The sequence below is a fragment of the Microtus ochrogaster genome, unplaced genomic scaffold, assembly GCF_000317375.1.
Source record: "Microtus ochrogaster isolate Prairie Vole_2 unplaced genomic scaffold, MicOch1.0 UNK54, whole genome shotgun sequence".
Taxonomy (NCBI): Eukaryota; Metazoa; Chordata; class Mammalia; order Rodentia; family Cricetidae; genus Microtus; species Microtus ochrogaster.
In genome coordinates this window covers 147,549-164,267 of record NW_004949152.1, presented here as the reverse complement: position 1 = coordinate 164,267, position 16,719 = coordinate 147,549, and the positions used below count along the sequence as shown (strand labels likewise).

The 16,719-nt window shown below is 43.4% G+C and overlaps 1 protein-coding gene across 4 annotated transcripts in view; it reads right to left on the bottom strand.

The window, feature by feature from the left end:
• The window catches only part of LOC101984926 (carboxylesterase 1C-like), a 25,573-nt gene extending 10,133 nt beyond the window's left edge, over positions 1–15,440 (bottom strand). The window contains exons 1-7 of one of the 4 annotated variants that reach the window (XM_026777290.1): positions 15,250–15,440; positions 14,707–14,911; positions 11,999–12,143; positions 8,632–8,765; positions 7,268–7,487; positions 4,441–4,545; positions 3,204–3,308 (exon numbers count right to left, since the gene is read on the bottom strand). In XM_026777290.1, coding sequence (XP_026633091.1) covers positions 3,204–3,308; positions 4,441–4,545; positions 7,268–7,487; positions 8,632–8,765; positions 11,999–12,143; positions 14,707–14,911; positions 15,250–15,301 — 966 coding nt within the window. In that variant the 5' untranslated portion in view covers positions 15,302–15,440. Of the gene's footprint in view, positions 1–3,203; positions 3,309–4,440; positions 4,546–7,267; positions 7,488–8,631; positions 8,766–11,998; positions 12,144–14,706; positions 14,915–15,249 lie in introns of all 4 variants that reach the window. The other 3 variants (XM_013354621.1, XM_013354622.1, XM_005369585.2) reach the window with 3 other exon arrangements.
• Positions 15,441–16,719: the final 1,279 nt, after the last annotated feature.

Sequence of the window (16,719 nt, the reverse complement as noted above, 5' to 3'; positions counted from 1 at the left end):
GAGAGAGAGAGAGAGAGAGAGAGAGAGAGAGAGATGGCAGAGAATAATCATAGGAGCATGTCTCCAAGATCTCAGATAGTCTCAGATTGTGCTGGAACCTCAGGTCTCTGAGTTTCTGAAAATCACCAGCTATTCCTGCGTCATCTGGTTGTCCTATGCACACAGAGAACACCTGAAATATTGGATGGCTTCTTGTATTAGCAAATAACTCTTTTAAGTCTATAAACATCTTGTGTTCCTTTTCTGAACTTTATGACCAAAGCCCCAAGGCCATATCAACATAACCCATGATATTCAGAAAGAACACAAGGCTAGAACTTGCCCAAGAGAACCACCAGTGATTTGGAGTGACCATGATTCATATGGAAAAGGCAAGGGCTCAGATTACTACTGGGCTTTATACCAACTCCTCTTTCACAAAAGCGGCAGTCCTCACGGTCCTGAATGGAGGAAGAGAAAGCCCACATAATGGGAGAGAATTTTTACCAGCCTGACATTAGGAAAAGTATTCAAATTATTTAAAAAAAAAACCTCCAAAAATAGTGAGTCTACAAAACAAACGACTCATTCAAAAATGAGCCTGGGACCTGAATGGCAAGGAGAGAGAGGAGGGAGAGAGAGAGAGAGAGAGAGAGAGAGAGAGAGAGAGAGAGAGAGAATTTCTAAGAAATATCTTTAAAAATGTTTGTCTTTAGGTAAATGAAAATCCAAAAAACATTGATATTTCATTTTACACCAGTCAGAATAGGAAATATTCAAAGAATAACCAAGACCAATTGATGGAGAGAATGTGGGGAGAAAAGAATCCATTCCTATTGGTGAGATTCCAAACAGTTGCAACCAGTATGGGAGTGAGTGTGGAGAATTCCCAAAAAACTAAATATAAACCTCCATATGATCTTGTTATACCCCCACTTAGCATATGCCCAGAGGACTTGAGTTCCTACTGCAAACTCTGTCAGCCATGTTCATTGCTGCTCTAGTCACAATAGCCAGGAAAGGACACAACCTGCCTGTCCTTCAACTGACAAATGCATACTGAAAATGTGGTACATATACACAATAGAATACCATCCCGCTGTAAAGAAAAATGAACTCATCAACTTTGTAGGTAAATGGGTGGAGCTAGACAAGATCATGTTGAATGAGTTAGTACAGATGCAGAAAGACAAATGTCACATCTTTTCCACTGGAGGATCCTAGCTCTGAATCCTCAGATGTGAATACATAATTTGGAGTAGCCACAGAAACCAGGAAAGTCAAGCAGGATAGGGGATTTGGGAAAGGAAAAGAGAAGGGAATAGCAGGGTACAAGTGATCTGGTCAGGGAAATAGGAAAGACGGGGCATCTAGGGAGGGGGAGAGAAGTAAATATGGGAGAAAGGGGGTGGGTCAAGGGGAAGAGCAAGATACAAATAAACTAAAGAGAAAATGGGAGAGGGGGGAGTTTAATACAGAAGAAGGTGGGAAGAAGGTAAATTAAGAATAAGGACATCTGAAAAGGTCACAGAAATTATACTATTAACTATCCCCCCAGTCTTATAAAACATTCTGAATATAAATTATAAAAAATTCTGTGTGTAAACACATATGTGTAATTTTAATGATGTTTCTCTCATCTGGGCTGCCAGTGCTTTCTTAAAGACTATCCAACAAAAACTTCAATATTAGACATGAGAAGCCCTTTTTGAGTTGTTGGCCATGGACATCCAAGAGACTCCCAGAACATAGAACCTATAGCTGTTGCTCCTGGTTGCCCCCCAGAGGTGGAAGGTAAACCCCTATTGCTGAAGACATCATGCACTTCAGACACAGGGCCCAGAGACCTCTGGTCTGGATTTGACCTGAATGCCTCTTTCTGAGGATTAACTTTTATGGTACCTGAAGATGCCTAGCAAACTTCCAAAGGAGAAAGGTAACCAACAGTCCTGCCCAGCTATGATTCCTACGAACCACATCAACAACCATCATGGCAAAACATCCCTAAGGATGCGGTAGTGGCACACAGGCCTTGGCAGTAATCAACAGCTCTCTAATTGGACTTATCACTTGCTTTAAAGGAAGGAGCTGTGCCTGGTATTGGAAAACCAGCTAACTACTCATTCAGTGCTCATGAATCATGATTATTGGGGGAGAGTCTACAACTGCAACTTCATTAAACCAGCATGAGCCCCAACAGCAATTTATAAACATGTGTCCTTATACCCACAAACAAATGTAATCCTCATAGCTCATCATGAAAACTTCGTTATCTTTGCAATAGATGGAGATCACTACAGAAAATCACAAAAAATCAAAGGCAGAGTTCTGGGGCCTAGTCTCAATGGCTACATCTACAAAACACTCCTGCATTCCAGGCTCAGGAACATTGTAGGCGAGAGTTCAGAAAGATTTTGAGAGTAAGAGAATCAGGGAGTTTGCTGTGAGATAGTATATTGTAGTAATGCAGGAAGATACATTCATAGAATCTCACTAACATGATTGTCCAAACATGGGCTCGACAAAGACTATACCCACAGACCCAGCAAAGTGGATGACAAAATCCTATGAGGCCAAAACACTACTTGCCACCGAGGAAAGCTGGGAACAGGAGGGGTGGTCTTCTACAGGACCAGCATGCCAAGTTGTTGAACAGTTAAAAATACCAGCCTAGAAACCATACATGGAAGTAAAACATATGGACTAAGGAAGTTATATTAGGAATATATGTATATATATAATATATGTATGTGTATTTATATGCACATATGCATTCATTAACAAATGATAAAGAAAAGGCAATGAGGAATATGAATGAGGAGGAGCATATAGGAGGATTTGAAGAGAGAAAAGGAAGGGAAAATGTAATCATATTAAACTCAAAAGTAACTCTGATGTGTATATGCCTGATTCAGGTTACTAGCTAAGTTTTCAGGAATCTGGAATGTCTTATTGAATAAAGAATGTGCCAAGAACATTCGAAAAGCTAGTTTGGAAGATTTCCATGCAATTCTTCACCATGGAATATATTATTAGACTACCTTTTGACATCTTATGTGTTTTATAATAAGAAATAAACTTCCCAATTTGGATGAGGAGGCCGACACTGTATCTGAGAGCTGAGAAATTGTACTCTTAGAGTTTATCCAGGGCAAGAACAACAGAATAGATGGAGGTTAGGTCCAAGGACTCAGAATGGAGGCAACTGGAACAGACACATGTACCAAATTCAGTGCGATCTCCAAGAGCTCATTCTCTGTCTTCTGGCGCAGGCAGTGAACCATGACAGCTGAGGTAGTGGTTTTACACCCAGAAACAGTGGCAATTAGCTGAAAAAGACCACAGGCGATAGCAGAGGTCAAGAGCAATGATTATATCCCCCATCTATGTAGACTGTGAATTCTAGACTGTACCCAATCTTCTTCTTCTTCTTGTCCTCCTCGTCTTCTTCCTTCTTTTTCTCTCTCCCTCTCCCATTGACTCCCTCTTGTTTCCTTTCATTCACCTTATTTATTTTTGTTTGTTTTTGTGATAGGGTCTCACTAAGTATCCCTGACTGGCCCAGGACTTAGAATATAGACAAGGGTGACCTCAGTTTTGGCTCAGTGCTTCTACTGCAGCTTCCCCAGGTACTTGAATTATAGCCATGCATCATCATATTTGGCTTGCACACCCAGTCTCTTACTGTTAGAGACAGTTTGTAATGTCTCTAAATCAACAGTTCTCAACTTGTTGATTGTACCCTTTGGGTCAATTTGTAGCAATGAAAGTACATCCTGCACATCAGATATTTACATTATGATTCACATCAGTAGCAAAATTAGGGTTATGAAGTAGCAATGAAAATAATTTCATGCCTGAGGGGGTCACCACAACATGAAGAGCTATATTAAAGGGTTACAGCATAAGGAGGGTTAAGAGTCATTGCTCTAAATTACCAGATGTAGATAGCGGATCCCACAGAATATTGCCTTTATTACTAATTGGAAGAATGACACGTCCTGTTTACATAATCAATATTTGTACCCCATGTACAAATAATGGGTACAGAGTCCAGGCCAAGTACCATGTACACACCCACACCTCCCCCCCCACTGGCATAATATTCTTTAACTTGAATGCATCTAAAGGGGCAATTAGAAATAAAGAATAACTTTGATTGGTTTTAAATACTACCTCTTCCACTCACTAAATAGTTGCTCTCAGATGAGCTATAGAAACTCTTCCTGTTTCTTTTTCTGGGCAGAATCACAAGGTATCTGAGTAACACGACTCACATAAAGGGACTTCAGAACTCACAGGATGTGTCTTAGCTGTGAGCCCAAAGCAGCCTTTCTGCCAAGCCATTATTCCTGTTAGAACTGTTTGCTTTCCTAAGCTGCACCTCACAGCCAGAAAGGCCAGTGAGGACCCAAGGGAAGCTCAGAAAAGGGTACAGGAGTTGTCTAGGTTAGAACCTACTTCAGTCACAGACTGGGTGTTCTTCTTGACCAGGCCTTCAGTGAGGGCCACGCCACTCTCAGAAATGGCTCTATGGAAGAGGTTCTTGGCCAGAGGAGACAGCACCTGACAGGGGAGAGGAGATTTTATGTTTACAAGATGGGTGTCCTGGAGTGAGCTTATAATTCGCGATCCTAGAGAAGCTAAATTAGAAGGTGAATCCAAAGACAAACACATAAGCATCCTCCTGAATATTAACCTTCATCAGGCGATGAAAGGAGACAGAGACCCACATTGGAGCACCGGACAGAAATCTCAAGGTCCAAATCAGGAGCAGAAGGAGGGGGATCACGAGCAAGGAACTCAGGACCGCGAAGGGTACACCCACACACTGAGACAATGAGGATGTTCTATCCGGAATTCACCAAGGCCAGCTGGCCTGGGTCTGAAAAAAGCATAAAACCGGACTTGCTGAACATAGCGGACAATGAGGACTAATGAGAACTCAAGAACAATGGCAATGGGTTTTTGATCCTTCTGCACATACTGGCTTTGGGGGAGCCTAGGCAGTTTGGATGCTCAACTTACTAAACCTGGATGGAGGTGGGTGGTCCTTGGACTTCCCACAGGTCAGGGAACCCTGATGGCTCTTCAAGCTGATGAGGGAGAAGGACTTGGTCGGGGGAGGGGGAGGGAAATGGGAGGCGGTGGCAGGGAGGAGGCAGAAATCCTTAATAAATAAATAAATTTAAACAAAAAACAAACAAAAAAAAGATGGGTGTCCTGGTTAACATCAAATTGAAAACAGATCCAGAATCACCGAGAGATAAACCTCTAAGCAAAGCTGCAAGGGAACTTCTATAGCAGATAGAAACAGAAGTTAGAAGCCGCATCACAGCGGAAGCAGTGTTCTGTGCCCTGTAACTAGCAGTCTGCGCAATCTCTGGGCTTCTGTTTACATGGGAGTGCTGACTCACTGGGTCATCAGCTCCTGCCAAAGGCAATAGGAGAAAAACAAACTAGTCCCAGATGTTTGACCAAAGCCAAAGGGACTGCCCCGTCTGCCTCTCACACACCCTTGTCATGGTTCAGTGCAAGTTTCTGCGGATGAATTCCTGTACTTGGAGAGATACCACACTTGTTTGATTTCCTAACCCATGCTGAAAGACGTGGCTCTGAAGATCTGAGTCCCCAGTGAGCTATGCATTTGCATTCACTTCTGATCTGCATCCTCTCGATGGATTCTATGTGACCAGTCCCCTCAGCTGTTGCCGTCATAACTTCCCTGCCATGATAACTGCATCTTTAAACTCTGAGTCCAAAGACACTCTTCCTTAAGTTGTTCTTGTTGGTCATTTTGTCACAGCAAGGAGAAAAAGTAGCTAATACTATGAATCATGACACTCTCGTCTTTTAGGATCCCCTCTACTTTCTCCTCTTTCCTGGTCACGCACATGGTAACCCTGGTGCTCCACAGACATGACTGCTTCTCATCTGTCCTAGCCCAATTCCCTGGCAGATCTTTGTTTAGCCATGCCCCCAAGAGCAGCTCTGCCTGATGTGACTGGAGTTCAGAGTTAGAATCTGAATCGAATGGAAACATGCTACAAGTACCTATCAGGAGAAGTCCAACCTTCTGGAAAGACAATGGCAACATAAAGCTTGGCAAAACCTGACCATACAAACTTCTCTCTGTTGTCCAGAATTATCCTAAGACTAAAGATTGTGGAAGCCTGTGAGAATTTCTCAGGAAGCTCATGCATTTTTCACGTGGTAAAAAATGGAATTACTCCAAGGTATCGTTATCATAAAATTCAGTAGTTAGGACTCATTCTTACAATGCAATATTGTGAATTAGAGAAAGGTAGTAATGGGGAAGAGGGCTTACCATTAAGGAAATTATTTATGTTATGTTATATAGAGATAAAAAATAAAAGAGATTGCAGATGGAGGATAGATAAATGCATGCGTGATAAATAGATAAAAAGAATGATACATATCATCTATTATACACATATGTATAATAGGGAAAGACTAAAAAATAATGTGACAACAGCCAAGTGATAGTCCCTTGGTATGTCATTATGGATGATTTTACTCTTCATTGGGCATTTTAGAGATTTCTTTTTCCTTTACTTAAACATTCTTCCTTGAGAATTCAAGTATGAAACCAGTGCTAGTTCCATTGCTGAATTTCTCCTCAACTTTGTGGAAGCTAAGGTTTCTTACAGCTACCAGAACATCTTGCAATTTCCCTCACTGTTCCTATGGCTCAATTCCATGCACCAGTAAGACCCTTCACACGCCCAATCTATGCCTGCATCCTCTTCTTTAGTCTTCCCCATTGAGGCTTCCATATCTCCTCCTTCATATCTTCAATCCCTCACATCCCTAAGATAACCTGTGCTGCCTTCTTAACCTCAAGGAAAGTCCCATTCTAACCTTTGGTTTTGAATTTTCTTAATTCATAGATGTGGCTTCAACTCAAGCAAGGAGCCTTGGTTCAGCACATTGCTCCGCTCCTCCTATTTGTAGTCAGTTCCTATCACTGCATCCCAGGGGAGACCTAATAATAAAATTATTAGGAAAGAAAAAGGTATCCATCAAGTGAGAATAGAAGCTGGAGATTTTTATGGCTCCAGGACAAAAAAAAAAATCAAATAGTAAGCTTATGAGCAAAAGAGAGTTAACTGCATCTGAAGCTAGCCACCATCTGATGCTGTGCAAGAGTCAACCTGAACATACGTATTGGATACAAAGGTTTTATGCTAGACTGATTGCTTTGCAAAAGGTACCCATAATGAACATATCAAACCCTAGTAAGAGATCTGATGCCAACAATACTTACAAGAACAGAGACACTGATACCTCCTGCTGACTCTCCAAAGATGGTCACAGAGCCTGGGTTCCCTCCAAAATTTGCAATGTTATCCTGGACCCAGCGTAGTGCAGCCACCTGATCCAAGTGACCCCAGTTCCCAGGGCTGTGTTCATCACCTGTGCTGCAAGATGACAGGGTGTAATGGGGGTATAGATGCCATGGCAGGGCTCTCAAGAGCTTGGAAGGTCTGGGGAGGTTCAATTAACTTTTCAAAATCAGGCTGAATGCTCCAACTTTGACATGGGTAACTTTACTAGGCTGTCATCTCTATAGCATTGCTTTATGTGGGGCTCCACACACATCTTCTAGCAACTATGTGCTGCACTGAGCTTCCATGATGCACCCAACATTGCCCTATTATCTATAGTATATCCCATTACTCATAATCTCCGACTATGTACAACTCATACTGCAGAGCTGAATCAAGTAGACTAAAAGGAAGAACTTCAGCTGATGGAGAAAGACAATGTGGACAGTGTGGGGCTCTAGGGTGGTGTTTCAATTGGGAAACCTACCTGAAACAGTAGCATTGTGAAAGAGGAAGAAAGTAGTACATGGGTCTCATCAGTAATTGCAAAAGGAATTTTAGCTAGGAGAAGCAGCAGATACAGAGGCCCAGGTCAGGGGGACTAGATGTGTAAATATAAGAAGTATGAGATGAAGGTCTATTGGAGACCTTGCAGGATCTTCCTTATCATTGTGAGTGGGGACCACTGTACAGAGACATGGTAGGACGCTGTCATTGTCTCACAGAACACTCAGGCCACTGGTTGGAGTAGCTATTGTGTTCAAACAACAGATTTAGAACCACCACTGATTATAGAAACTGTACATGTCAGAGACATCGGGCTTTGGTCATGGTAATTGTGGAACGTAAGAGTGGCTGCACAGTCCAGTGCTTGGTTCTGATCTTGACAATGACAGTCAGTACAAGTAGTGAAAGAATCTGAAAAGATGGGGCCAAGTTCATGGTGATTATGTCATTATGGGCCACCCCTGAGTGGGATCTCTGTAGCCTTCTTAGAACCTTGTTTAGTTTCCCAGTTCAGCTTTTTGTTGTGAAAAGCAAGACTCTATCTCATCACTCGTAACTGTCCTTTTCATGTGATCTCTTCTGCATGCAAAAATCTGATTTCTGTTCTCCTATGTTGCTTTTCTGGCCAAGGGCTCACTCACATTGTAGGTCTTCCCCCCAATATTGGACTTGGACTCTCCTAAACTGTTTTCAATAAATCAGTATTCTTATATCTACCCAGCTTCAGTATTTGTTTGTTAATAGAAAGAAAACCAAAGCAAAGGCTAATATGCAAAGAGGAAATCTAGTATCGTACCTGAGTAATCCCCAAATACCAAGGCGATACTGAATCGTTACCACCACGACGTTCTCATGGGCAGAGAGAGCTAGTCCATCATACGGTGATGCTCCACCTATCATCAGTCCACCTCCATGAATCCACACCATCACCTGGACAACAAAACAGCCACACAAGCAGTACATTGAAAACTGGGGAACACTCCCAAGTTCATCTTAATTGGTTGCCTGTATCTAGGCTGGGGCTCCAGCTCACTGCTGAGATTAAGAAAATGTTTTGACAACTTTGAGATATCATCTTACACCTGACAGAATGGCTAAAATCAAAAACACTAATGATAGCCTTTGCTGAAGAGGCTGTGGAGGAAGGGGTACCCTCATCCATTGCTGGTGGGAATGCAATCTTGTGCAACCACTTTGGAAATCAGTGTTTTGGTTTCTCGGGAAATTCGGGATCAACCTACCCCTAGACCCAGCAATACCACTCTTGGGAATATACCCAAGAGAGGCCCTATCATATGACAAAAGCATTTGTTCAACTATGTTCATAGCAGTATTATTTGTAATAGCCAGGACCTGGGAACAACCTAGATGCCCTTCAATAGAAGAATGGATGAAGAAAGTGTGGAATATATACACATCAGAGTACTATGCTGCTGTAAAAAACAATGACTTCTCAAATTTTGCATGCAAATGGATGGAAATAGAAAACACTATCCTGAGTGAGGTAACTCAGACCCAAAAAAGATGAACATGGGATGTACTCACTCATAATTGGTTTCTAGCCATAAATAAGGGTCACGGCGCCTACAATTGGTGAACCTAAAGAAGCTAAATAAAAAGGTGAACCCAAGGAAAAGCATATAGTTATCCTCTTGGATAAGGGAAGTAGACAAAATTGCCGGGGAGAAAATTGGGATCTTGGGGGTGGGGTGGGATGGGGGTAAGGGGAGATGGGGAGAGAAAAGTGAGAAGGGGAGGATGGGGTGAACTTGGGGAAACAGGATGATTTGGATAAAGGAAGGTTGGATAGGGGAGCACGGAAGCACAATCCTTAGTTAAGGGAGCCACCTTAGGGTTGGCAAGAGACTTGAACCTAGAGTGGCTCCCAGGAGCCGAAGGCGATGTCCTCAGTTAGTTCCTTGGGCAGCTGAGGATAGGGAACCTGAAATGACCCTATCCTATAGCAATACTCACGAATATCTTGCATATCACCATAGAACCTTCATCTGGTGATGGATGGAGATAGAGACAGAGACCCACACTGGAGCACTGGACTGAGCTCCCAAGGTCCCAATGAGGAGCGGAAGGAGGGAGAAGATGAGCAAGGAAGTCAGGACCACGAGGGGTGCACCCACCCACTGAGACAGTGGGGCTGATCTATTGGGAGCTCACCAAGGCCAGCTGGACTGTGACTGAAAAAGCATGGGATAAAACCGGACTCTCTGAACATGGCGAACAATGAGGGCTGATGAGAAGCCAAGGACAATGGCACAGGGTTTTGATCCTACTTCATGTTCTGGCTTTGTGGGAGCCTAGCCAGTTTGGATGTTCCCCTTCCTAGACATGGACGGAGTGGGGAGGACCTTGGACTTTCCACAGGGCAGGGAACCCTGACTGCTCTTTGGACTAGAGAGGGAGGGGGAGAGGAGTGGGGGGAGGGGGAGAAAGGTGGGAGGAGGGGGAGGGAAATGGGAGGCTAGGAGGAGGCGGAAACTTTTTTCTTCCTTTTCTCAATAAAAAAAGAAAGAAAATGTTTTGATGTTTAATCTTTTCAAAGGAAAAGCTGGGATTTATACTCAGATGTTGTGGATTCAGAACCTGTCATCATAGCTATTGGTGTGTCTCCTGTTACCATGATCTCAAGTCCCTGTTATCCCTGCAACCTCCAAGGGAGATGGAATCATGGGTATCTAAGAGAAAAGGCTGAGTCCAAGGTGGTGTCTTGAAGAGATTATGACATATCTATGTAGAGCAGTTGGAATGGTCTTGAAAGAATAGATGTGTGGGAATAGCCTTAATATTTCCTTTATCTGACTTCATTTGATGGTTTAGGCACCTGAACCTTTTGGTCCACGTGGGGTTAAGGAAAACCTCTGAAGGTTTTACCTCATGGCCTACCCAGGTTCTACCACTTCTTATTCCAACCATTGTTGTTGGCTTCCTGATAAAGGGTCTCAAAGGTCCAAGGATTAGTGGAATTGATAGCAATTACTGACTCCTCCCAGAAGGTCAGGAACAGAAATGCAAGTTCTCAGTGTGCACAAAGTCATTGCAGGCTCAGATCAACCTCAGCCATCTATTGCTGTTCACACTTTATAGATGAGGAACTGGCGGCAGAGAGAGGAGTGTCTGCTGGCCCAAGGTCACACAGCCGTGAAGATCGTGTTAGGCAGAGCTTAAACCAAGTAGATAATCAGCAACATCCTGGGTCCCTTTCCAGTGAGAAGGCCGGATATGAGTGCCTTCTGGGATGCTCACTAAGAGATGCTGTAAAGAATGATGTGGCTGAGACTTTCCCCCATCTCTCTGTGACCACGAGTACAGGTAACATCAAATCTTAGCATTTGTATCTACAACTCCCCCAATCCTGGGTTTCATGAAGAGGGCTCCTGGGAAATGTGTTGGGTGCTGACCTGTTACAACCCAGGGATTATCTTTTCCAGAAAACTCTCTCCTAACCTTGTGACTGGTATATTGCAACCTTGCACTGTGTTTCTATGTGAAAGGCAGACTCACTTTGCCATTAAACTCTGCCAAAGATAGCTAGACATGGAAAGGGTCTACAGTAAAATCCCAGGCTGCTGTCTTCAGGCAGGAAACACGTTTCTAAGATTGGCCCAGCATCCTCTCTCCCTACTCCATGGGACAGAAGAAATTTTCATCTGGCAATGAAAGTGGTTACAGATGATCTGAGTACAAAGCCACCACACATCTCCCCTGAGACTCCATCTAAGAGCACACACGTAATAACCTGAGTCTTGCGAGCATCCCTTCCATGTCCTCTTTTTTCCCATCAGGACCCGAGTTTCTCCATCTGCATCATGCTGGGTTTTTCACTTTTCCCCCAAGATTCTTCTGAACTGTAACTATTTTGGAAATCATGGCTTAACTGCCACAGAGATAATCCTCTCCGAGATAAGATTAGCCATTCTTTTCCTTCCATCCTATGGTGACTTGGGAAAGTACATGTCAGCTGTAGAGTGATCTCTACCTATGTCTGACATCACCGGGAAATCATGCAGGTGTAAACCTGAAGGAAGCTCTGCAGCTGGAGTCACTCCCTGCCTGTGTGCTCTTGACCGCTGCCACCTTCATCCCCTTCTAATCCCAGGAAGGTCTACATGCTCACACTGAAAGTCTGGACCAGTGGTCCTGGCACTTACAGGCAATCGGATGTTTTTTCTCAAGTCGGCAGGGGTGTATATATTCAGGTAGAGACAGTCTTCAGAAAACTTGAGAGGAATGCTCTCCTTCCTGTTGGTGAAGAGCTCCGAGAGCACCTGCCCTCCAACTGCATCCTGGGAGCACCTGGAGGGGAGAGAACATCTCAGAGTCTATCAGACAGACTGCATGTCATCTGGGCCTGGCCACACACTGAGAGGTTTGAGCCTAGAAAAGATGCTCCTGTTATTTTATTGGAGTCATTGCCATTGATGAGAGGTAGCAACCGCAGTTATCCTAGAGTCTCTCAGTCCTATGAAGGGAACACACTTGGTACCTCACTTCTCCCTGGAGATTATGGGATGCTCTGGACCAAGGAGAAAAGTGATTATGTGGTGGCCTGCCCTAGGAGATGTCACTTCCTATGGTGCCTGGACAGATCTTTGATCTCCTGGGCTTTGTATGGTGGTCTCTAGTTGACCGTGTTCCTCCACCAGGTTCACACGCTGTAGCTCTCAGAAGATGTCCATCCACCAAGACAGGCAGCTGCAATGACAGGCAGCTTTTGGAGGTTGAGGTGGGGCAAGGCATCTTTGTGTGAGAACATAAGGCTAACTGAATTCTTGTCTGGTCTCAGACATGATGTGCTGGGTGACCTAAGATGAATTCTTTTTCTGCTCTGGCCCCGAGCTTCCAGGTCCAGCTGGGGTGAGTGAAGTTTCTGAAGATCTTGCTGCCTCACCTGCCAAGGTTCAACATCCTCCTAATTTAACAATTACATTTGACTTCTTGATAAAGGGTCTTAAAAAGAACAATGCAGCATGGGATTGATATCAGTTACTGAGTGCTTGCAGAGTGTCAGGAACAGATTCAATTTCTCCATGCGTATGAAGCCATTTCAGAGTCAGCTCAGCCTCAAGCATCTATTATTATTTATTTCTTTATTATAAATTTATTATTATTCTTTTATTAATGTTAATAAATATTATTATATATACGCAAGTAATTGAAGGCACAGGAAGGATTGGCAACTGTCCCAAGGACACATAGCCAGGATGATCCTATTAGGTAGCCCTTATATTTCATGTAGGTTATCAGAAACATTCTGGGTCCCTTTGCAATGAGAAGGCTGGATGTCCCCATCCTTGTTGTGCAGGAGTGAGGCTGTGCATGTCACACAAACTACAGAATTAGGACAGCTGGGACACCTAAGCCTCCATTCAGGGTAATGTTCCTTACGCCACTGAGAGTTAGTGCACAATATTCATAAAAATATAAATTCAAATGTCAAAGGAGGAAACATGATTTCCCGTTCACTAATGTTTAGAAAATGCAGTATAAAGATAAAGATTCTAATTATTATTGTTATGTCTCAGTTTGTTTATTCAATGCACACAGAAAAATTTTACCAAGTAAGCCATGGCATGGGTAAGGGTCCAGGAATGGAGGTTTCCATGTTTGGAAGGAAGAACTCTACAGAGTCTGGTGGTTTCTAGAGACAAAAGTACCTAAAATTCATATTTTTGATAGGATTGTTACTTTTGGAAACTTATCCCAGAATATTCATGATTATGTGTAATGGTTTAGCTAGTAAGAATTCATCAAATTTTAGTTATAGTTAAGAAGACGAAAGTACTTTAATGAGCCTATATATAAAATAAGGTAAATAAATAAAGCTTCAGTACCCAATTAAGCACAGCTAGTAAGTATTCAGCTGCTATATATGTGGTCTGAAATGATACAGATGCTTATGGAAGTGTCGCACTGTCACCCAAACTCACTGTACTGTGATCTCTTTTTAAAGCAGGGTATACGCAGACAAAAGACTGCGAAGCATGATCTCAGCTGCTAACAGCAGTTCTCTCTGAGCTGTTGAATTGCATGACTTTAACTTTCCTTCACTTCTGTGTATCTCCCTACTTTTTGTAATATTTGTGTCTTGTTTTGCAAACATACTATAAACATAGCTAATACTATTGTACAAGGAAAGGACAGAATGCCAAGAAGACAGTCAGGAGTGGGAGACTGCAAATCCCCAGAGGCGCCTTCCTGGGGACACAAATGCTGTCTGAACTGACTTGTAGGTGTCTGAAGTTCCCTGTGCTGGCTGCGAGGCCATCTGTAATTCCTGGGCGTGTTCACTCAGGTGCAAGGGTGGTGTGACACACCCTTGGTTATTGCTTAGCTTGTGAGTACGCAGATAGGTGGACCTGGGTGTGAGAATGGCAGCCACGTTCACTGTTCTCCTCACCCACAAGTGCACACCCACCTCACTCCTGAGCAACGCCAAGGTTCAAATTCAGTGCATATGGCTTCTTCTAGGCTCCCTCACCTGACCGATTACTGTTTCCCAAACCATTAAGCATATTCTAGTGTATTATGTACTTGATGTACTAATCCACAAGTTTCTCATTTTCTCTCTCCACCAATAGGATACAATTTCTAAGATATGCATTTCTTTCCTCCTAAAGTTTCTGAAAACTCAGACCCTTCCTCATTTGACTCAGGTTCTGAACAAGTTATGTGCCAAATAAAAGGCTTGGGAAACTATGAAAGTTACGTAGTAACTAGATCATTTTTGAGGAGCACAGTATTCTCAGGTGCACCAGTAACTGCTGCTACCACAGCTGGTCAGAGGATTGCCTTGAAACCATCCTGGAGCACCCGAGATAGACGTTCCCCTGAAATTGGCCCTACTCCAGAGGCTTACATAGGAGGGTAGGAGGTGGCATTCTTCACGAAGCTCCAGGGCTCTGCAGGCTGTGGTGGAGCAAACCTCAGGGAGCCAAGAGGGGGCTTGGCAAAGGGAACTCCCAGGAAGACGGCCACAGGCTGTGCAAATCCTTCTAAGCTGACATACTTCCCCAGGACTTTGCCATGAACAGTGTTCACAATGGGTGGTGAGGACGGGTGCCCTGCTGGACAAGAAAACATGAGGACACATCAGAGGAGAAAGATAAAACCAATACTGATGGTTGGTTTATCACTTTTAGACTGTGTCATTGAAACATCCAAGGTCCCATTTTATTATTACATGATAAATATTACATTACATATGATAAAGAAAAATATCTTTGTCTAAGAAGGTCAACAGAAAAGTAAACTCATTGGAGGCATAAAAGTATCCAATCTAAGCCACTACAGCAAGACAGTAACGGCACCATTTTGTGCTTGTCCTGTATACATGCTCACCCACTTTGTCCCACAGATTTCCCAACATGCATCTCAATATGTATAATCCAGAAGAACTTACCCCAAACTGTGCAAACAGCAAGAGAAGCCAAGACCAGGGCACAGAGCCACATGGCGGAAGGACAAGAACTCTGGAGGCGGGAAGGTGCCTGCTGCTCAAAGAGAAAGTATTGTTCCGGTCTCTTTGCTGTAGGCCTGCCTCTAGCCCAGCTAGCACAAATATATAAATCGGTTCCTCCTCCAGAGAACTTCCTGCGTGTGTTCTGATTCCCAAGCCACGCCCACTAAGAGTTTGTCCTTCTTTATCTAGAATCCAGGACTCTCAGATTACAGGTAGCCAAGAACTCAGGCAACAACTTCTTATGTAACACTCGAACTACAGCACAACTTGAACTTCCCAGGACAGTCACTAGCCAGCGGATGACTGCAGGCAGTGAGCAGCCTTGGTTTAGGATTCTCACTACAAACCTGAGAATTGTGAGCACTCTACTTTCCCAGAGTTGCTCAGCTAGGGAATTAACACAATCCCAGCTTCTTTAGACCGCTGTTTCCTAGCAGCTATGGAAGGTATCTAATCTCGCTCTTTTTTTTTTTATTGAGTTTTATTGAACTCTACATTTTTCTCTGCTCCCTTCCCTGCCTCCCCCCCTTCCCCTTCAACCCTCTCGCAAGGTCCCCATGCTCCCAATTTACTTAGGAGATCTTGTCTTTTTCTACTTCTTATGTAGAATAGATCTATGTATGTCTCTCTTAGGGTCCTCATTGTTGTCTAGGTTCTCTGAGATTGTGCTAATCTCACTCTCAAAGAAGAGTCAGTTTCCAGGGGGCGGAGTCCATAATGGCAGAGCAAGCATGGTAGCTAGCAGGATGGTTGGAACTTGGAGCAGCTGAGAGTTCATAAGCTGGGCTGAAAGTTGGAAGCAGAGAAGAAATGATGAGAGTCTCTGCGTTGTCAAAGCCTCCCTGAGTGACAATTTCCCCTAACAGGGCTGTGCCCCCTAAAAACCTTCAAACTGCACCACCAACCGGGGATAAAGTGTTCAAATGCCGGAATCTATTGGAACATTTTTCATGCAAACCACTTCAATGTTCTTACACTAAATAAATTCCATGTACCACAGTATTTGACACTAATCACCTATCTATGCATTTATTTATGAATTCTTTCTTTCTGTAAGATTTTACCTATTTTTATTTTATATGAAACATGTATGTTTGCCTGCATGTATGTCTACACACCACATGCCTGTAATGGTCACGGAGGCTAGAAGAGGGCATCAGGACACCTGGGAATGGAGTTAAGGCTTGTGAATCAACATGTGGGTCCTGGAAATTGAACAGAGGTCCTCTAGAAAAGTAGCCATTCCTCTTAAATGCTGAACCAATTCCGTGGCCATTGTCTGTGAATTCTTCAGAATTTCCAAAATGCTTGGCATTTACAGCCACAGGAATGCTCCCAAGAGGAGAGAGAGAGAGAGAGAGAGAGAGAGAGAGAGAGAGAGAGAGAGAGAGAGAGAGAGAGAGAGAGAGA